General features: G+C 42.3%; 1 protein-coding gene across 1 annotated transcript; it reads left to right on the forward strand.

Moving 5' to 3' along the window:
• Positions 1-11,073: 11,073 nt before the first annotated feature.
• On the forward strand, positions 11,074-15,427 carry LOC143547488 (uncharacterized). The gene is made up of 13 exons (XM_077038899.1): positions 11,074-11,405; positions 12,749-12,989; positions 13,113-13,199; positions 13,311-13,424; positions 13,526-13,591; positions 13,688-13,765; positions 13,864-14,001; positions 14,076-14,276; positions 14,352-14,440; positions 14,509-14,599; positions 14,688-14,779; positions 14,863-15,158; positions 15,245-15,427. Exons 1-13 carry the CDS (start codon positions 11,074-11,076, stop codon positions 15,271-15,273), a joined length of 1,854 nt encoding a protein of 617 aa, XP_076895014.1. The 3' UTR covers positions 15,274-15,427.
• The last annotated feature ends 2,526 nt before the right edge of the window (positions 15,428-17,953 follow it).

Genomic DNA, 17,953 nt, shown 5'->3' on the forward strand with positions numbered 1-17,953 from the left:
TGTAAATCTTTAAATTGAAGTTTTATTTGTAAATTAAATCAAACCTTTTAAGGATAGTGACTTGAACATTCATTCACATAATAATGATGGCATGGTTATTTGCAAATTGTGTAGAGGTTTGGAAACTATTTGATTAATCTATACTCATATGCACCTAACATTTACATGTATAAATTTAGTTGTAAATTGAGTGATATGGAACATAAAAGGTAAATATGGGGGTTTAAATGTGTTAAAAGTTGCTTAAACTAATTTGGTTTGACTTTGAAGAAACACTAAGTGACCCCGGGCAGATTATAGGTAATCTGGGGGCTAAGTAATGTTTCCCACGAAGGTTAGGTCCAGCAGAGTAAGTTGTACTTCAGGGAACCTGCAAAACAGACACCGTAAGCTCGTCACTGAGAAGGGGGGGGTTCCTCCTTGTGACCACCCTCCGGCGTGAGAATCAGTCTATATTGCTCTTTGAATATAAAAGTATGTGAATACTATTAGAGCAGTTATCAAGTAAGTTATACGAGATAGTAGATGATGAAATGATAATACCATTTGCTGTCTTTTATAGCCGAAGGTGGGTTTCCAAGGGGTTTAGCCGGCCCAACACGCTACCAACTGTAACCTATGCACGTGCCCTACCTGTGAGTGGTGGATAGGTAGCGGCTGACACAGAGCAGGCGTGCCGTGCACTCTTCGTCTTCTACCAACTGCAGGCTAGGCACGTGGTCTGGCAGGAGTTGGTGGGCAGGCGGCGGCTATTGGTCACAGTGCTGTGGCGTGCTGTCTGCCACGCTGCTGTCAGTGAGCTGTCGCATTCTTGGTCAGATCTTTTGTCTTTACCTCGTCAGGTATCACGCATAAGATCCTCCATCATACGGACTGGCCCATTTTGGCGGGAGTTTTCCCCCTCCCGCCTTTGCTCATTCTTTCAGGTGACACTGAATTTGTAAGTGTTAAGCCTTATGCGTGTAGCTATGCTGTGCGGGTAGCCTTCCCTGATGGCTTGTATCCGCAACTGCGGGAACAGGCGGGTTACTTTACCATTGGGAGGCTTTTCCCTGCGTATGCAGCTTGCATACTGCGCATAGGCTTCTCTGAGCATGGTGGGTCCTGCGGGAGTAGATGGTCTTTGCGCAGGCATCCCTGTTCAAGGTGAGTCATGCGGGACCAACTGAGCCCTGCTGGGACCTACCTCTTCAAGTCCCCCCAGTCCAATGTTCTTCTCACGAATGTCTAATAAAGTGAGGTGAACTTTTGGACTTAAGCAAAGGGTTTTGAAAAGGGGTTTTTGTAAGGTTTTCCATGGGGGTTCTTCCCGCGGAAGTCCTTGTCACTTGCAGAAATTCCCGAGTTTCCTGCTTGGTCTTTGGGTATGATGCGGGTAGGTCTGTAACCTCCTCGCAAGTCAGGAGCATTGAGTCTTAGTTGTGCGGATTCTCCCTGTGGTTCTGGTAGTTTTTGAACATAGTGATCAATTATGTTTAAACCACCAATTCCATCTTGGAGCCTCAAACAACGTAGTACTCGATGTTCCCGCAATGCGGGGATATTACTTCCGTTTTCACAAGCATTGCCCAGAAGATCCTTCCTGGTTTCAATTCTCAGCGGGTGCTAGGTATGTGAAGGGTTTTGCCTTTACACTGTACCTGCGTCCGTCTTACGGTTACTTTACTTCCAAGGTATTCCTGGCGTCCATTCCCTGCGGGTGCTAGGTATGTGAAAGGTTTTGCCTTTACACTGTACCCGCACCCGTCTTATGGTTACTTGGTTGCCAAATATTTTGGCTTCAATTCCCTGCGGGTGTTAGGTATGTGAAGGGTTTTGCCTTTACACTGTACCCACACCCGGCTTATGGTTACTTGTTTGCCAAGGTAAGGGATATTTTCCCGCTTACTTTTTTGAACCTTGGTCTTCAAATTTTTTAAATTTTGAAATTTGAAGAGTTGGATGGATAACAACCCAATACTTCAAACGTCGTGCGACGGTTTCTTCTGACTGTGTCAGGACGTGCCAGAAGTTATGGCGACATGACATTATGTGGTCATTCCAGTTGCTTTTTCAGGCGCGTGGGCACGGGATTTCGGGCGCGTAGCCGCGAAATCTCTGGCACACGTCCTTTTTGACAGCTGTTGCCAGTTTGCTTTTGCCACGCGTCATAGTTTCATTGCACCTTTGATTTCTCTCTCTTCCGTATTAAATTCATCGCATTAATTGTTTAGAATAAGAACCTTTGAACGTGGTTGATGATGGGTTAAAGTTTCGCCTCCTCCTTCGTGATTGTGCGGGTAAAACCGTCACTTGCACTTGGTAGGATGGCTAATCTTTACCCTCTATCTGACCTGCGTGTAGGTTTTCCTTTTCGAAATTTCTAAGGCATTAAGTTAAACCTTTGAACGTGGTTGATAATGGACTAAAGTTTTCGCTTCCTCTTTCGTGATTGTGCGGGTGTAACCGTCACTTGCACTTAGTAGGATGGCTTTAACTTTAGACCTATATCTGACCTGCGTGTAGGTTTTTCTTATCCTTTTAAGTGTTCATAAGTTAACCTTTTAACGTGGTAGACGATAAGTTAAGTTTGGCTTCCTTGTTCGTGATTGTGCGGGTAAGACCGTCACTTGCACTTACAAGGATGGCTAAACTTTACCTACATCTGACCTGCGTGTAGGTTTTTCTTAGAACTTTTTAACATTTTGGCGTTGTGTTTATGCGGGTATTGCCGCCTTCCACACGCAACTACTTCTTCCCGTAAGGGAAGTTCATAGGTTACAAGCTATTAATACATCATGAAAGGAGAATCATTTCCATTAGAAGTGGCTCTAGGCCTTTTCTTTACAAGTTGGAATTGATCTACATATAACATTTGCGTAATTGAGCTCCATTCCATGTTCTAGGGATGGGAGTGCCATCGAGCCTTTCGAGCCGGTACGCGCCCTTTCCCAGAACTTCTTTGATAATGTATGGCCCTTCCCAAATTGGGGCCAACTTTCCTGGGCGTTGTTGGTTCGAAGCCTCGTTGTTACGCAGTATGTAGTCTCCTTCCTTGAAGTTGCAGAGTTTTACCCGCGTGTTGTAGTATTTTTGCATTTGTCGTTTGTAGTTTTCTTCACGCACGGCGGCTAAGTCTCTGCGCTCTTCGGTTAGCATAAGGTCTAACCGTCTTTCCGCATCATTGTCTTCTGGTTGGATTAAGACCCTTGGTGAGGGTAAACCGATTTCGACTGGGATCATGGCTTCAGTGCCATAAGTGAGACTGAACGGGGTTTCTCCCGTACTGGTCTTCTTCAGCGTTCTGTTTGCCCAAAGGACGTGTGGAAGCTCGTCCACCCAACCGGATCTATGTTCCAAGAGTCTTCTCTTTATGCCTTCGACGATGCTCTTATTTGCTCTTTCCACCTCACCGTTACCTTGCGGGTGTGCCACTGAGGTAAAGGTGTGGGTGATTTGAAGTTCTTTCAGCCAATGCTGTAGCTTCTTGTCAGCAAAGTTGGTGCCATTGTCGCTTACCAAATTCTGTGGAAGTCCAAAACGACAAATAATAAATTCCCAAATAAATTTTTTGATATGCTTTGCGGTTGTTTGGGCTAAAGGTTTCGCTTCTATCCATTTGGTGAAGTAGTCAATGGCTACCACTAGGAACTGAACATTCCCAGCTGCTGTTGGAAATGGGCCTGTCACGTCAATGGCCCACTTCTGAAATGGCCACGAGGAAGTGACAGGAACAAGTTCATTTTTCGGGCGATGCGTGTTGGGTGCGTAAAGCTGGCAAGATCTGCATTTTCTGATGTATGCCAACGCGTCCATATGCATCCCCGGCCAGAAGTATCCCGCGTTGTTTAGCTTGGCTACCACAGCGCGGGGGCCTGCGTGTACTCCACAGATGCCTTCGTGAACCTCCCTTAGGAGGTAGTCAGCATCTTGGTTGTCCACGCATCTTAACAATGGGCCAAGAAAGTTACGTCTGTAAAGGGTGTCATTGACCAGCTGATAATTCAGTGCTTTACAGCGTAGTTTTCTTGCCTGTGACTTCGACTCTGGTAACGTTCCTGCTTCAAGGTATTTTATTATTGGGGTCATCCATGTTTCTGTACCGGTTTGGATGACACAAATTTCCTTGTGCGGGACTGATGGTGTTTCGAGGAGTTCCACGCGGATGTCCTTCCCCAAGTGGGTGAAGGCCAGTGATGCAAGCTTGCTTAACGCATCCGCCGATTTGTTTTCGCTGCGCTTGACGTGTATCACTTTACAATCATTAAAATCGCGCATGATGGCTTTGGCTTGGGCAAGGTACAGGGCCATTGTGTCGTTCACAGCCGTGTACGTCCCGTTTATTTGGTTTGCCACTAGCATGGAATCTACGTGGGCTTCCAAATTTTTTACACCCATCTTTCGCGCAATCCTCAATCCGGCCAGGAATGCTTCATATTCAGCTTCGTTATTCGTACTTGGAAAATCCAGCCGAATAGCATAAGTATATTCCTGGCCTGCTGGATTTGTTAATTTTAACCCTGCGCCTGAACCCTCGTTACTAGCTGCTCCATCAGTGTAGAGTCGCCAGACTTCATCGATTTCGTGTGCTGGGGAGGGTTGAACCTCCTCCTGGCACTCTCTCCCGTGAAGCGGGGACTTCTGCAATAAAATCAGCCAGGACCTGACCTTTAATGGCTGGTCTCGGCTTGTATTGAATCGCATATTCTCCCAATTCAATTGCCCATTTGGCTAGACGTCCCGATAACTCGGGTTTGCCTAGAACATTTGAGAGTTTGAAGTTGGTGAGAATAGTGATTGGGTGACCCTGGAAATATCGTCTCAACCTGCGTGAAGCGTGTATAAGTGCCAAGACCAGTTTTTCCAGGGTAGAGTACCGGGTTTCCGCGTCTGCCAGCACGCGGCTAACATAATAGATTGGCATCTGGATGCCTTTTCGTTCTACAAGCAGGACTGCCCCGGTTGCTCTATCTGTTGCGGAGAGGTATAAGATTAACTCCTCCCCCGCTTGTGGTGCCGTGAGTGTTGGGAGTTCGATCAGGCGTGATCGAATCTCCTGAAAAGCTGCTTCCGCTTCTGGTGTCCAGCGGAAGTGCGTTTTCTTTAAACAATTTCTTAGCGTTGACACAAAAGGGAACGACCTATCCGCATGGTTTGCCAAAAAGCGGTTAAGCGCGACTAGTCGTCCATTAAGTGTTTGAGCCTGTTTTATGGTGGTAGGTGATTCCATTTTGACAATGGCTTCGACCTTTTCAGGGTTCGCTCTGAAGCCATCTTTAGTAATAATGACTCCTAAGAACTTCCCTTCTTCCACCCCAAATGAACACTTGCTCGGGTTGAGCTTCATGTTTATCTTTCTGAGCGTGTTGAAAGTTTCCTCAATGTCTTTCAACATCACCTCTGGCTCGGGGCTTTTGATGACCAAATCATCCATATAGACTTCCAAGTTTCTCCCAATTTGGGCGTGAAACTCTTTGTCCATTAGTCGTTGGTACGTGGACCCCGCGTTCTTAAGTCCGAACGGCATCATTTTATAACAAAATGTGCCATCGGGCGTCCGAAAGGCGGTTTTGTCCTGGTCATCTACAGCCATGTGGATTTGATGGTACCCCTTATACGCATCCAAGAAGCATTTAAGGCGAAATGGTGCCACCGAATCCACCTTGAGATCAATTTCTGGCAACGGATAACAATCTTTGGGGCATGCTTTATTCAAATCTTTGAAATCTATGCACATGCGCCATTGTTTGTTATTCTTCGGTACCATTACGGGATTTGCAACCCATGTTTGATATTTGCTGACGCGCACGATGCCCGCATCAAGGAGTTCCTTGACTTGGGTTCTGCACGCGTTGGTTTGCTCGGGCCCCATTACTCTGCGCTTTTGTACGATCGGCGTAACGGCCGGATCGCATTTGAGCTTATGCTCTGCCTTTCCCCGGGGTACACCAGTCATGTCGGCTGGTGTCCACGCGAAGATGTCTGCGTTTCGCTGCAGTAAGCGCTTGAGTAAGGTGCGTGTTGGATCAACAATTGTCGGGCCAATGGTAACGGCCTGATCGGGATATTTCCCATTGAATGCCCACTGTTCAGGTTCAGTGATGGTTTGTTTGGCCATCTTCGGTTTGGGTTTAGAGGAGACAGATGCGATGCATACCTGGGGAATGCCCGTGATCATCGCTACGCCTTCAGTTGTTGGCCATCCCATCATGCCGTGGACTGAGGATACCACGGCGTTGAATCTTGCCATCCCGTCTCTCCCGAATAGGATGTCATACGTATGATGTGGTTTTTTCATCACAACAAAATCCACATCCTCCGTGCGTGAATAATTCCCATCGGTGAGAGTGACGGGGAAAGATAGGATGCCCAAGGGAGTGTTCATGCTGCCGTCAAACCCTTCCATTGAAGCGTAGACCGTCTCCAGGCGTTCCTTGTCTTCATCATCGAGCTTGTCGAAGAACTGCCTGTACATCACTGTCGACGATGCGCCATTGTCAACGAGGGTGCGGGAGGTGATGTAGTGCCCCAGCTGGCTTTTAATGATAATGGGGCCTTCTTTGTTTGGGCCTCCCGGCACTCGCGGGAAGCGCACTTCTGCTTCCTTCCATGCGCATGGTTCGGTCATCGGTCTCTTTCTTCCTCTGACCTTACCATGGACCATGTTGATGCTGATGTCGACGGGCTTTCGTCCGTTACCCCTGTACCTGTTGTCGTTCCTTCCTCCCTTCTTGATAGATGCCACGAGGTGTGCGAGCCTCCCATCCTTGACGAATGTCTCGACGATGTCCCTCAAGGATGTGCACTCCTCAGTGCTATGGCCCTTTGTCCCATGGAAGTCACAAGACTTGCTCTGATCCGCATTGGGTTTCTGTCGGATCGCTGGGGCTTTTGGCCATGGCAGTTTTTCCGTGGCAAATATCTCCGTGACGCTCTTGGTGAGTGGCGTCCAACGGTTTTTTCCGGTTCGAAGGGTGCGTGTTGTCCCTTCCGCCAACCAGAGGGCGAGAGCTTGAGGGGGTGTCAAAGTTTATCCTTGACTGCCAAATACCTTGCCGCCTCTTTTTGTTTAGCCGGGCGGTTCTCACATTGTTCTCCCTTGTCCTCTGTGTGTAGAGGTTTGTATTCTGGGGGAGATCTCTTCCTAGCTGTTTCTCTGTTTCGGCGAAGCGCTTGGCTGCCGTCATTATGGCATCCCATGTGGATGGCATGCCGTCTTTACCCGTCAGAGTGCGGATAAGTTCTGGGTACTCAGCGCCCTGAATGAAAGCGGCGCGAACGAGGTCTTCGCTGATGTTGCCCAGACTCAGCTTCTTGGAGTTGAAGCGGGTGATGAAGTCCAGTAAGGATTCATCCTCTTCTCTCACACAGTTGAGGATCGTCCACTGCTCCTCAGTGTGCTTCCTCTGTTGACTAAACTGTTGACTGAACTTGTTCTGGAAGTCTGCCCAGTCATAAATGTGGTGGACCGGTAAACGGTCGAACCATGCTCTGGCTGCTCCTACCAGTCATCTGGAACATGTAGCACCACGTGGGTTCCGTCCAGTTACTGACGGTTGCCCCCGCAATGAACCTGTTCAGATGGTCATCTGGGTCGGATAGACCATCGTATGTGCCAATGTTGGACATTTGTTTGGCACTCCTCGGGGCGATTGCTTCTGCAATGTCCCTTGCAAATTTTGACCTTCCTGCGTTTGTAGCAGTAGGTCTAAAGGCCTTGGAGAAGTCACGCGAGCTTTTTTCCGTGACTGGTTGGAATGCTTCCCCGAAATTCCTTTTTGGCTGGGGATCCGTTTCCTTACGCTTCCCTTTCGCCTTATGGCGAGGGTTCGCGTCGGTGTCGGAGTCTTCCCTCTCGTCGTCCGAGTGCTCGTACTCACTACTCATGTTGAGGTGCTGGCGAGTACTACCGAATTCCTCAGCTTGTTGGACTGAACGCAAGCGTTCGTCCAACTCAGCCTGAAATTCTCGTTGACGTGCCTCGGCCCATGCCTTCACTTGATCAAGTGTTTGGCGAGGGGCTCGAGTTCGTTTTTCCAGCTGGGTATCAGTGAATCCCAGTGGAATATTTACTCCACTTGCCCCTACATGAGTGACTGGGGTAGTGTTCGTAAAATGTACTTCACTTGCCCCAGCTTGGGTGGCTGGGGTAGTGTTTGTAAACATTGTGTTGCCGGTGTTTACCCCAGTGGCTGGGGTTGTGGTTACCGGAATTTCTCTAGTCATCTTGGAAGTTTTTGAAAAACTGGAGAAAGATGTAGTTCTAGCTTTATGCACGGATGGCGCCAATGAAGAAACACTAAGTGACCCCGGGCAGATTATAGGTAATCTGGGGGCTAAGTAATGTTTCCCACGAAGGTTAGGTCCAGCAGAGTAAGTTGTACTTCAGGGAACCTGCAAAACAGACACCGTAAGCTCGTCACTGAGAAGGGGGGGGTTCCTCCTTGTGACCACCCTCCGGCGTGAGAATCAGTCTATATTGCTCTTTGAATATAAAAGTATGTGAATACTATTAGAGCAGTTATCAAGTAAGTTATACGAGATAGTAGATGATGAAATGATAATACCATTTGCTGTCTTTTATAGCCGAAGGTGGGTTTCCAAGGGGTTTAGCCGGCCCAACACGCTACCAACTGTAACCTATGCACGTGCCCTACCTGTGAGTGGTGGATAGGTAGCGGCTGACACAGAGCAGGCGTGCCGTGCACTCTTCGTCTTCTACCAACTGCAGGCTAGGCACGTGGTCTGGCAGGAGTTGGTGGGCAGGCGGCGGCTATTGGTCACAGTGCTGTGGCGTGCTGTCTGCCACGCTGCTGTCAGTGAGCTGTCGCATTCTTGGTCAGATCTTTTGTCTTTACCTCGTCAGGTATCACGCATAAGATCCTCCATCATACGGACTGGCCCATTTTGGCGGGAGTTTTCCCCCTCCCGCCTTTGCTCATTCTTTCAGGTGACACTGAATTTGTAAGTGTTAAGCCTTATGCGTGTAGCTATGCTGTGCGGGTAGCCTTCCCTGATGGCTTGTATCCGCAACTGCGGGAACAGGCGGGTTACTTTACCATTGGGAGGCTTTTCCCTGCGTATGCAGCTTGCATACTGCGCATAGGCTTCTCTGAGCATGGTGGGTCCTGCGGGAGTAGATGGTCTTTGCGCAGGCATCCCTGTTCAAGGTGAGTCATGCGGGACCAACTGAGCCCTGCTGGGACCTACCTCTTCAGACTTTGTTTGGGTATGTTTTTTTTTTCATTTGTTTCGTACCTATTTTTTTATATTCTTTTATGCGATATTTGATTGTTAAGTATGATTTAATTAGAGAAACTGGATGAAGATAAAGGCTACCCACGACATATGTTTATAGTCTAAGCATAAACAGGAGATAAAACCAAACAAACCACTCGGCGGCTGATGGCTCGCTTGATCCTATCAACCATGGAGGACATGTTCCATTTTCTTGTGTTTTGTGATATGAATGTTTTTAAATGTATTCGTCATATTTGCCAACCAAATATGTAGATTGATTCAACCATCTAACATGTCCCTATCCATAGCATTTGATATTGTGTTAAAACTATTAAAGTTTTTCACCAAAATGGGTTATGTACAACATGGTTTATTCTTTCAAAATCATGTAATCTTTGTTGTTACTTAACCATTTATGTAATTAAAGTCATTTATGTTAATTAAGATGGAAGACATGCCCTAAGAGCCTTCTGCATCACTTTAGTCCTTCGAATCTCTTTGAAACATATGGGTGTCTGCAACTAAACCCCATACGAAAGGCAGGTGTGTATTCGTTTGTAATAAAGTGTTGGTAAAAACCGAGCATCAATCCATAGACACGGGCAACTTTCTAATACTAAATATTTGTAAATGACCAACCGAACAAGTAAATCTCAAGTTGAGTTTTTAACTAACTAAATTAGCATATAATGACAACAAGCAAGTAAAACACAAGAAACAATCAATCCAACAAAGTTACCTAGACCATGCACCCACTTAAACTAGTGATATAATAACAATGATAATGACATAACATCATGAATTAAGATAAAAATAAATATTAGATTCCAATCAAGGGGACCTAATACTAGCATAAAAATATCATGATGAGCATTCATTCAAGTTTACAACCATAGATTAGCAAGTTTGTCAAAACTACATAATCTCATAATTAAGAAAAGGCTAGTATGAAAACAACATCCTAACCAACTAAAATAATGTAAAACAGATAAGCTCAGAAGACCAAAATCAACACATTAACCTTCCAACTAGCAATATATGAACTAAGGATTGTGGTCTCAACCTCTAGCAAACGTCAACTATATCAATAATCATGTTATCACCATACAATTTTCCAATATCAAGTGATAGGTTTTCATACTTGTCAAAATCGCATAACCAAGTTAATTTCCACCAGTCATTCCTAACAAAGTGATATAAACTAAGCATGCATACACAAACAAAGTTTATAAACAAACACTCAACACATGGTTTTTCAACATAATATGGTAAAGCATCCATTAAATTAACAAGACTATGAAAGATAACAAGTATTTCAACCATCAATTTCTACTCAATAACTTATCATAGACCTGAAGAACACCAAAATTGCCAAAAATTATGTATAGATAATTATCACATAAGTAAAAGCTTCAACATGATCTAAGTAACAAGAGTATTTAGCCCATAAGGCTTGATACAACAACAATCAAACTAGAAATAAGCTTACAAAACATGTTCAAGAACAAAGGAATGCAAACAAAAATCAAGCATGGATTGAATAATGGAATAAAGGATCTTGAGGATGGTAGAAGCCTTTAAACTCTTAAAGAAACACACATTTAATTTGAAAGAGTTGAGAGATAATCACCAAAGCTCCACACACAAAAATGAAAAGAAATGAATGTTTATAGGCTGTCTGGACAACGTGCACGGTTGTGCACATAAAGTGCACGGTTGTGCCCCGATTTAGTAAGTCAATGTTCTGCTCTGAATGTAACGTGAACGGCTGTGCTTTCACCCGACCAGATTTGCAGTTGCTCTGAATGTTTGGCACTGTCGTGCCGTGCCGGCACTGTCCGGTGCACATCATACATGAACTGCTTGTCCTTGGGAACTGGCACGGTCGTGCCCAACAATGCGTATGGTTGTGTTGGATCAACTCTAGGCACTAGCTCGTGCACTGGTGGCACTGGATCAATCTTCTCAGCATGCACTGGTCGTGCTCGGAAATTGCACGGTCGTGCTCAGAAATTGCACGGTCGTGCCCGACTATACTGGCTTGGCACTGGTAGTGCTTCGTCTTGTTTGGCTCAGCACGGTTGCGCACCTAAAGCGTACGGTCGTGCATATCTGGCAGATTCTTTAATTTTGTCCTGGAAACGTCATCTTTTCGTCATTTCTTTGTTAGACGGGTGCCCGGACTTGTAAATTCACAAACAACACAAATAAATACCAAATACAATGAATTTGCATGTAGTTTTACCAAAATGTGAGGAATAATTTAATGCAATAAGATGTACACTTTGTGTTACATCATGTATACGTGTTTAGAGACTTCCCATACTCATACAGTTAACATATGAAATCATTTAACCTAAAATATTTGTGCTTAGTTTTGACAATATGTAACTTTTCAATAGCTATTTATCTTGAAACAAAACATGGGTTAACACATCTTAACATACAACATACTAAAAAAAGTCAGAATTTTCATCGACCGATAAATATCATTAAAAATCATACTTTAATAAAGTTACAACTAATTTATAAATAAACTATATAGTAAACATATAAAAGCTCCAATTTTACATCAACCAAAATTTTGTAAATAATTAACTCTTAAGCCAAACATAAAACATTTTACATTCATGTAGTAGGGTTTTTAGCAAACTAAAAAACCGCCGTCACGTCGACTAACAGAAACAAGCGTTAACCCAAAACAAAATAAAAACCTAAAACTAACGCCGTTAACTCCCACAAATATCTTACCACCTCACCCTTCACTATATATCTAGTCACGTCTCAACTCATTCAACCTACCTTTTGTAAAACCCTAATTCTCGTTTTAGGGTTTTTGCAGCTGCACACGCCGCACCTTCTTTTCTCAGCTCCCGTCGTTTAATTTGGTGTTTAATATGATGTTTTGGTGTTTAATTTGTTTAATTAGGTTGTTGTTATGATAAAGCATGTATTTTTGGGTTTGAATAAAGTTGGATTTGATTGATGATTTTTATATTTTGATGAAAACATATATTTTTTGATTTTGATTTGAAAAGGTTTTTTTTTTGTGATTTAAATATTTTTTAAATTGTTTATTTTGATGATTTTTGTGTTTTGATGAAATCTTATATTTTGAGATATTTGATTTAAAAAGTTTTTTTTGTGATTTAAATGATTTTTAAATGTTCTTATTTTGATGATTTTTATGTAGTTTGATGAAAAGTTATATTTTGAGATGCTTGATTTGAAAATTTGTTTTTTTGTCATTTAAATGATTTTTTGAAGTGCTTATTTTGATGATTTTTGTATTGTTTTGATGAAAACATATATTTTGAGATGTTTGATTTGAAAAGTTGGTTTTTGTGATTTAAATGATTTTTAAAGTGCTTATTTTGATGTTTTTATGTTGTTTTGATGAAAACATATATTTTTGAGATTTTTGATTTGAAAAGTTGTTTTTTGTGATTTAAATGATTTTTTAAAGTGCTTATTTTGATGATTTTTATGTTGTTTTGATGAAAACATATATTTTGTTTGGTATGAAAAGTTTTTTTTTTTGTGATTTAATTGATTGTTGTGATGGATGTGTAGGGAAGAGAGATGCAGAGGAGATTATTGAGAAGGAAGTGGTGAGCAGTAAGAAGCAGAAGGTTGTGAATGGTGGTGTTGCACAGGCTGTTGAGAAGAAGAAAGTTGAGACCAAGACTCAGAAGAAGGTTGTGAAGAAACAGGAAAGCAGTTCTTCTGAAGACAGTAGCTCATCAGAATCTGAGAAAGAACAAAAGAAGGTATAATCATGTTTGATGCTTTACTATTGCTGTTTATGTTGTTTTAATGTTTATTTAAGTACCAAGTTTAGGTTTTTTTGTCTTTTTTGGTTATGTTTATTGATGTTTATTGGCAAATACAAGGCTAAGGTCGCTTCAAAGAAGATTGTCAAGAAACAGGAGAGCAGTTCTTCTGAAGATAGCTCATCAGAATCTGAGGGTGAAAAGAAGGTATAAGTTAGTTATTGATTGAACTATGTATTTAATGTAGATTTTTTTGTATATGTATTGATGTTCTTGATGTTCTTCAGTATACTTATAAGTTTTTTGTATATTTTTCAGCCATCTGAGAAACCAGCTGCAAAACCAGCTCCTAAAGTTGAAAGCAGTGATTCTGATGAGAGTTCTGACGAGAGTTCTGATGAAGAGCCTGCAAAGCCACAAGCTGCAAAAAAGGTAGGTTGATTTAACTTAATTTATCTTGATTGCTCAATTTTGAAGCTTTGCTTATTTTATTATCCTATGTTTATTTATGCAATTGCTAATATACAATTCAGGTTGCTGCTAAAGTGGAAGAAAGTACTGATTCTGAGGAAAGCTCTGATGAAGAGCCAGCAAAGAAGGTACGTTGATTTAACTTAAATATAATTGTTCATTTCAAAAGCATTGCTTTTAATTGGTGCTGTGTTTAATTATGCCATTGTAAATATATATTTCAGCCTGCTGCTAAAGTGGAAGAAAGTAGTGATTCTGATGAAAGCTCTGATGAAGAGCCAGAAAAGCCAGCTGTTAAAAAGGTTTGTGGATTCTCTCTTTTACAAGAACCATAAAACGTTGCTTGAACTGTTTGAAGTCCAAAGTCTTGTTTGCTTAATTTGTGTGAAATATTTTACAGCAGGTTGCGAAGAAGGAAAGCAGCAGCTCTGAAGAAGAGTCTGAAGAAGAAAGTTCTGAAGAGGAAGAGGAGCCAAAAACTGCAAAGAAAAAGAATGCTGATGTGGAGATGGTTGATGCTCCATCAGCCAAGAAAGCGGTTAGTTATTGTGCATATATCTGTTCTTGAATGTATTTGATGATTTCATTACTGAAGGTTTTTACTTTTTGCAGCCTAAAACCCCAGCTACCCCTCAAACTTCAGGATCCAAAACTTTGTTTATGGGCAATTTAAGCTTCTCCATTGAAGAAAATGATGTGATTAATTTCTTCAAAGATGCTGGTGAAGTTGTTGAGGTCCGTTTTGCCATGAGAGATGACAGATTTGCAGGTTATGGACATGTTGAGTTTGCTACCGCTGAGGCTGCTCAAAAGGTTTTGTTTTTCTCTGCTTTTGGTCTTTTGTTTTCAAGTAGCTTAGTGTGTGTTCAACAAATGTTCGTATTGCAGGCTCTCAAACTAAATGGAGAATCATTAATTGGCCGTGAAGTCAAACTTGATTTGGCGAAGGAAAGAGGTGCATACACTCCTGGCACCGGGTAACTTTATAAACTTATTAGCATTTAGAATTGGCTTTGGAATGAGACAAATGTATTTTTTGCTGCAGCAATGAGAGGTCTTTTCAGAAGAGTGGTGGGCAGACCCAAGGACTAACCGCTTTCGTAAGGGGATTCGGTTATGATGAAAACTTTGATGATGTATGATTTCACACAAGTCTTCATTTTACATCCTGATGTTATCTTTGAACTGCATATGTCTAACATATAATATCATTTTTTGTTGCAGGTTAGGAATAAACTTAACGAGGTCTTTGGCGAATGTGGAGAGATTTCGAGGATGTCCATTCCTAAAGATTTTGAGTCTGGTGGCCCTAAAGGGTAGGTTTATTTGTATACTCAATTGTGAAGTCAAGATATTTTGATCTTAATAAAATAACGAGTTGAATGTTATTTTTTGGCAGTGTTGCATTCATAGATTTTGCTGACCGTGACGCGTTGAACAAGGCTATTGAACTCAGTGGAACTGATGTTAACGGAGGATATGTAACTGTAGAGGAAGCTAGGCCAAGAGGAGGTGATGGAGGTGGCTCTGGACGTGGTGGTGGTTTTGATGGTGGCAGGAGTGGTGGAAGAGGTAGGTTTGGTGGCCGAGATGGCGGCCGTGGCAGTCGTGGTGGTAGAGATGGTGGTCGTGGTGGACGCGGTGGTGGTAGAGGCCGTGGCTCTAGCAGGCCAAGCATGGCAACACCCGGTACAGGTATACGCTCTTTCATTATTTTCATTCAATTTAACAATGTTATAAAGCAAAAGCGGATTCTTACATGTAAATGATTTTTTTCCCAGGAAAGAAGACGACTTTTGGTGATGATTAGATGTTGAGTGTTTGTGAAGGCGATAATGTCTGTTCGGTTAAATTTATGTGTTTGTTTTTTTAGTTTTCTTTTTCGTATGGACGATTATATGGTGACATTTTTGGGTTATGTAGTTTTGAAACAAGTATTATGTAAGATTTTTGTCACAACTTAGGTGCTGTTTGTTTTTGCAGACATAAACTGTCTGCAAGCTGATTTCATCTGTTTTCATGTCTGCAACTGAAGATGTGGTCTGAAGATCTGCAAGCTGAAAATATAAGACTGTTTGTTTTTATAAGCTGATACTGTTTGCATAACTGTCAAACTTATCTCACAAGATAGAAGTCATTTATTCAAGTTACATAGAAAATATAATAATAAAATTGTGGCGGCGGACGGTGGGTAGTGGCGATGGATGGTGGTGGTGGACAGTGGGTGGTGGTAATGGACGGTTTTGGTGGGTGGTGGACGGTGGTAGTTGACGGTGATGGCGTCCGACAGTGGGTGGTGGTGGTGATGAACGGTTGTGGTGGGTGGTGGACGGTGGTGGTTGTGATGGATGGTGGTGGTGGTGGTGGTGGCGGACGATGGGTAGTGGTGGTGGATGCTGGTAGTGGCGGCGGACGGTGGGTAGTGGCGGTGGATGGTGGTGGACGGTGGCAGTGGGGGATGGTGGTGGTGGCGTACGGTGGGTGGTGGTGGCGGACGGTGGTGGGAGGAGTGGATGAGAGGGTGGCTTCAAAGGGATAAGAGTATGATTTTTTTGCGAAGATGTTTTAAGCAAGATTTCTTTGCTTTTCTTTTAAGATGAAAGAAGATAACTTAAGATCTGTTTTAAGAAAAAAAACAAACAGTCTTCAAGGGTAATGTCTGCGCGCGTGCAGACATTAGCTCCCTTGAAGATGTTTGAAGAAAAAACAAACACCCCCTTAGATGTTCTATTTAAATTTAAATTAAATTTACGTTTCTTGGGTGTTCATTTTCATTGTAGTTTCGTTTTCTTGGTTGCCTATGAGTACTGAGTACATCCTTTTGTTTAATGTGGTGTCTGAATCGTATTGTTGGTTTTCCTTAGTAGTTGACTGTGTCACTGTCACATCATGTGTATGTGACTTGCTATCAATCAATATGTTTCACTTTAATCAAATACAACATGGGTGTTATTCTATCTTTATCTTGGTGACTTGATTCATGTCCTGACGTTGGTTTCCTTTTGTTTTAAGGTATATTGGTTTTTAATGTTTCTAACTATTGTCTTTTGATCACTACTGGTCCCAACTAATGAATTGGCTACTAATGGTCTCAACTTTTAAAGTATTTGTTTCTAACGGCCGGGTATATTGGTTTTTAATGTTTCTAACTATTGTCTTTTGATCACTACTGGTCCCAACTAATAAATTGGCTACTAATGGTCCCAACTTTTAAAGTATTTGTTTCTAACGGCCGCGACTAACAGAATCCTAACGTCGTTAGTTTCAGGTCGCCAGAAAAACAGTTTTGGCCGGAAAACTCAACTTTTTTCCAGAAAACTCAACATTTTCGTCCGAAACATCTTGGTAACTTCGTATCGGATCTTTAGGAACCTTTTTCTAGTAAAAGCCCCAATTATTGAGGTCGCCGGAAACCTTAGAACCATCATCGAAATCGGTTGATGGTGATCAAGTGGTGGTAGTTGGTTAACGGTGAGTCAATTTGGGGTGTTCAGGTGGTGTTTTTCGGCAACAAATTTGAATTTTCCGGCCAAAAATGTTTTCCTGACGACCTGAAACTAACGGCGTTAGAATTTTGTTAGTCGCGGACCATTAGGAACAAATACTTTAAAAGTTGGGACCATCAGTAGCCAATTCATTAGTTGGGACCAGTAGTGACCAAAAGGCAATAGTTGGGAACATTAAAAACCAATATACCTTGTTTGTAAGCCTATAAATGGCTGTACCAATCTTTCGGGGTGTTTGGGATTCATAAAAAGCTCACTATTGTTGTAACTTATTAACTTATTGAAAACGTGGTGTTGATATTACAAACAAATTCTTTAGTTTTTAAAAACTCCCAAAAAAACAATTTAAATTCTCAATTCTATTAAATAATACATCAAGCAAACACGGTGTTAATACTAAAAAGAACTCTGAAATTCTCAGAGTTTGACTTATGTCTAATGTCAGAAAACATTGAAACGGTTTTTTGTAGTATTGTAACATGTTCCTTAAAGCACATCAAACATATGGGGGGAAAATGGTCCAAAAAAGTAAACAAAACAAAAACAAACTATAAAACAACCATGTAGCCGTTTGACAACAACTAACTTTTTGAATGATTCCAAACTGGTTTTTGAGATTGGTCCTAGTCTGGAAATGGCAAACCGATTACAGATAGTCAGGTTGAAACTGGATCCTGTACAATCGATTCCAAACTAGTTCGATCGAGTAGAGTTATTTGGCCGGTTAAAACCAGGTTGAGTCGGTTCTAAACCGGTTGCATTTCAACGATAAACTCAACTAGGTTTTCCTAAAAGTAAAATAAAATCTCCCTAACATAAACACAATTTTATTCAAGGTATATTGGTTTTTAATGATCCTAACTATTGTCTTTTGATCACTGCTGGTCCCAACTAATTAATTGGCTAATGATGGTCCCAACTTTTAAAGTATTTGTTCATAACGGTCCGCGACTAACAGAATCCTAACGTTGTTTGTTTCAGGTC

This window comes from Bidens hawaiensis, unplaced genomic scaffold, assembly GCF_021521415.1.
Source record: "Bidens hawaiensis isolate Kalapana, Puna unplaced genomic scaffold, B.hawaiensis_p1.1 tig00014722_1, whole genome shotgun sequence".
In the NCBI taxonomy this organism is placed as follows: Eukaryota; Viridiplantae; Streptophyta; class Magnoliopsida; order Asterales; family Asteraceae; genus Bidens; species Bidens hawaiensis.

Excerpts from the sequence above, each read along its gene's own strand:
- LOC143547488 (XM_077038899.1), top strand. The coding sequence starts at position 11,074 with ATGAACTGCTTGTCCTTGGGAACTGGCACGGTCGTGCCCAACAATGCG. Across the intron at positions 13,592-13,687 it reads ATGAAGAGCCAGCAAAGAAG|CCTGCTGCTAAAGTGGAAGA; the intron begins GTACGTTGATTT and ends TATATATTTCAG. Across the intron at positions 13,766-13,863 it reads AAAAGCCAGCTGTTAAAAAG|CAGGTTGCGAAGAAGGAAAG; the intron begins GTTTGTGGATTC and ends AATATTTTACAG.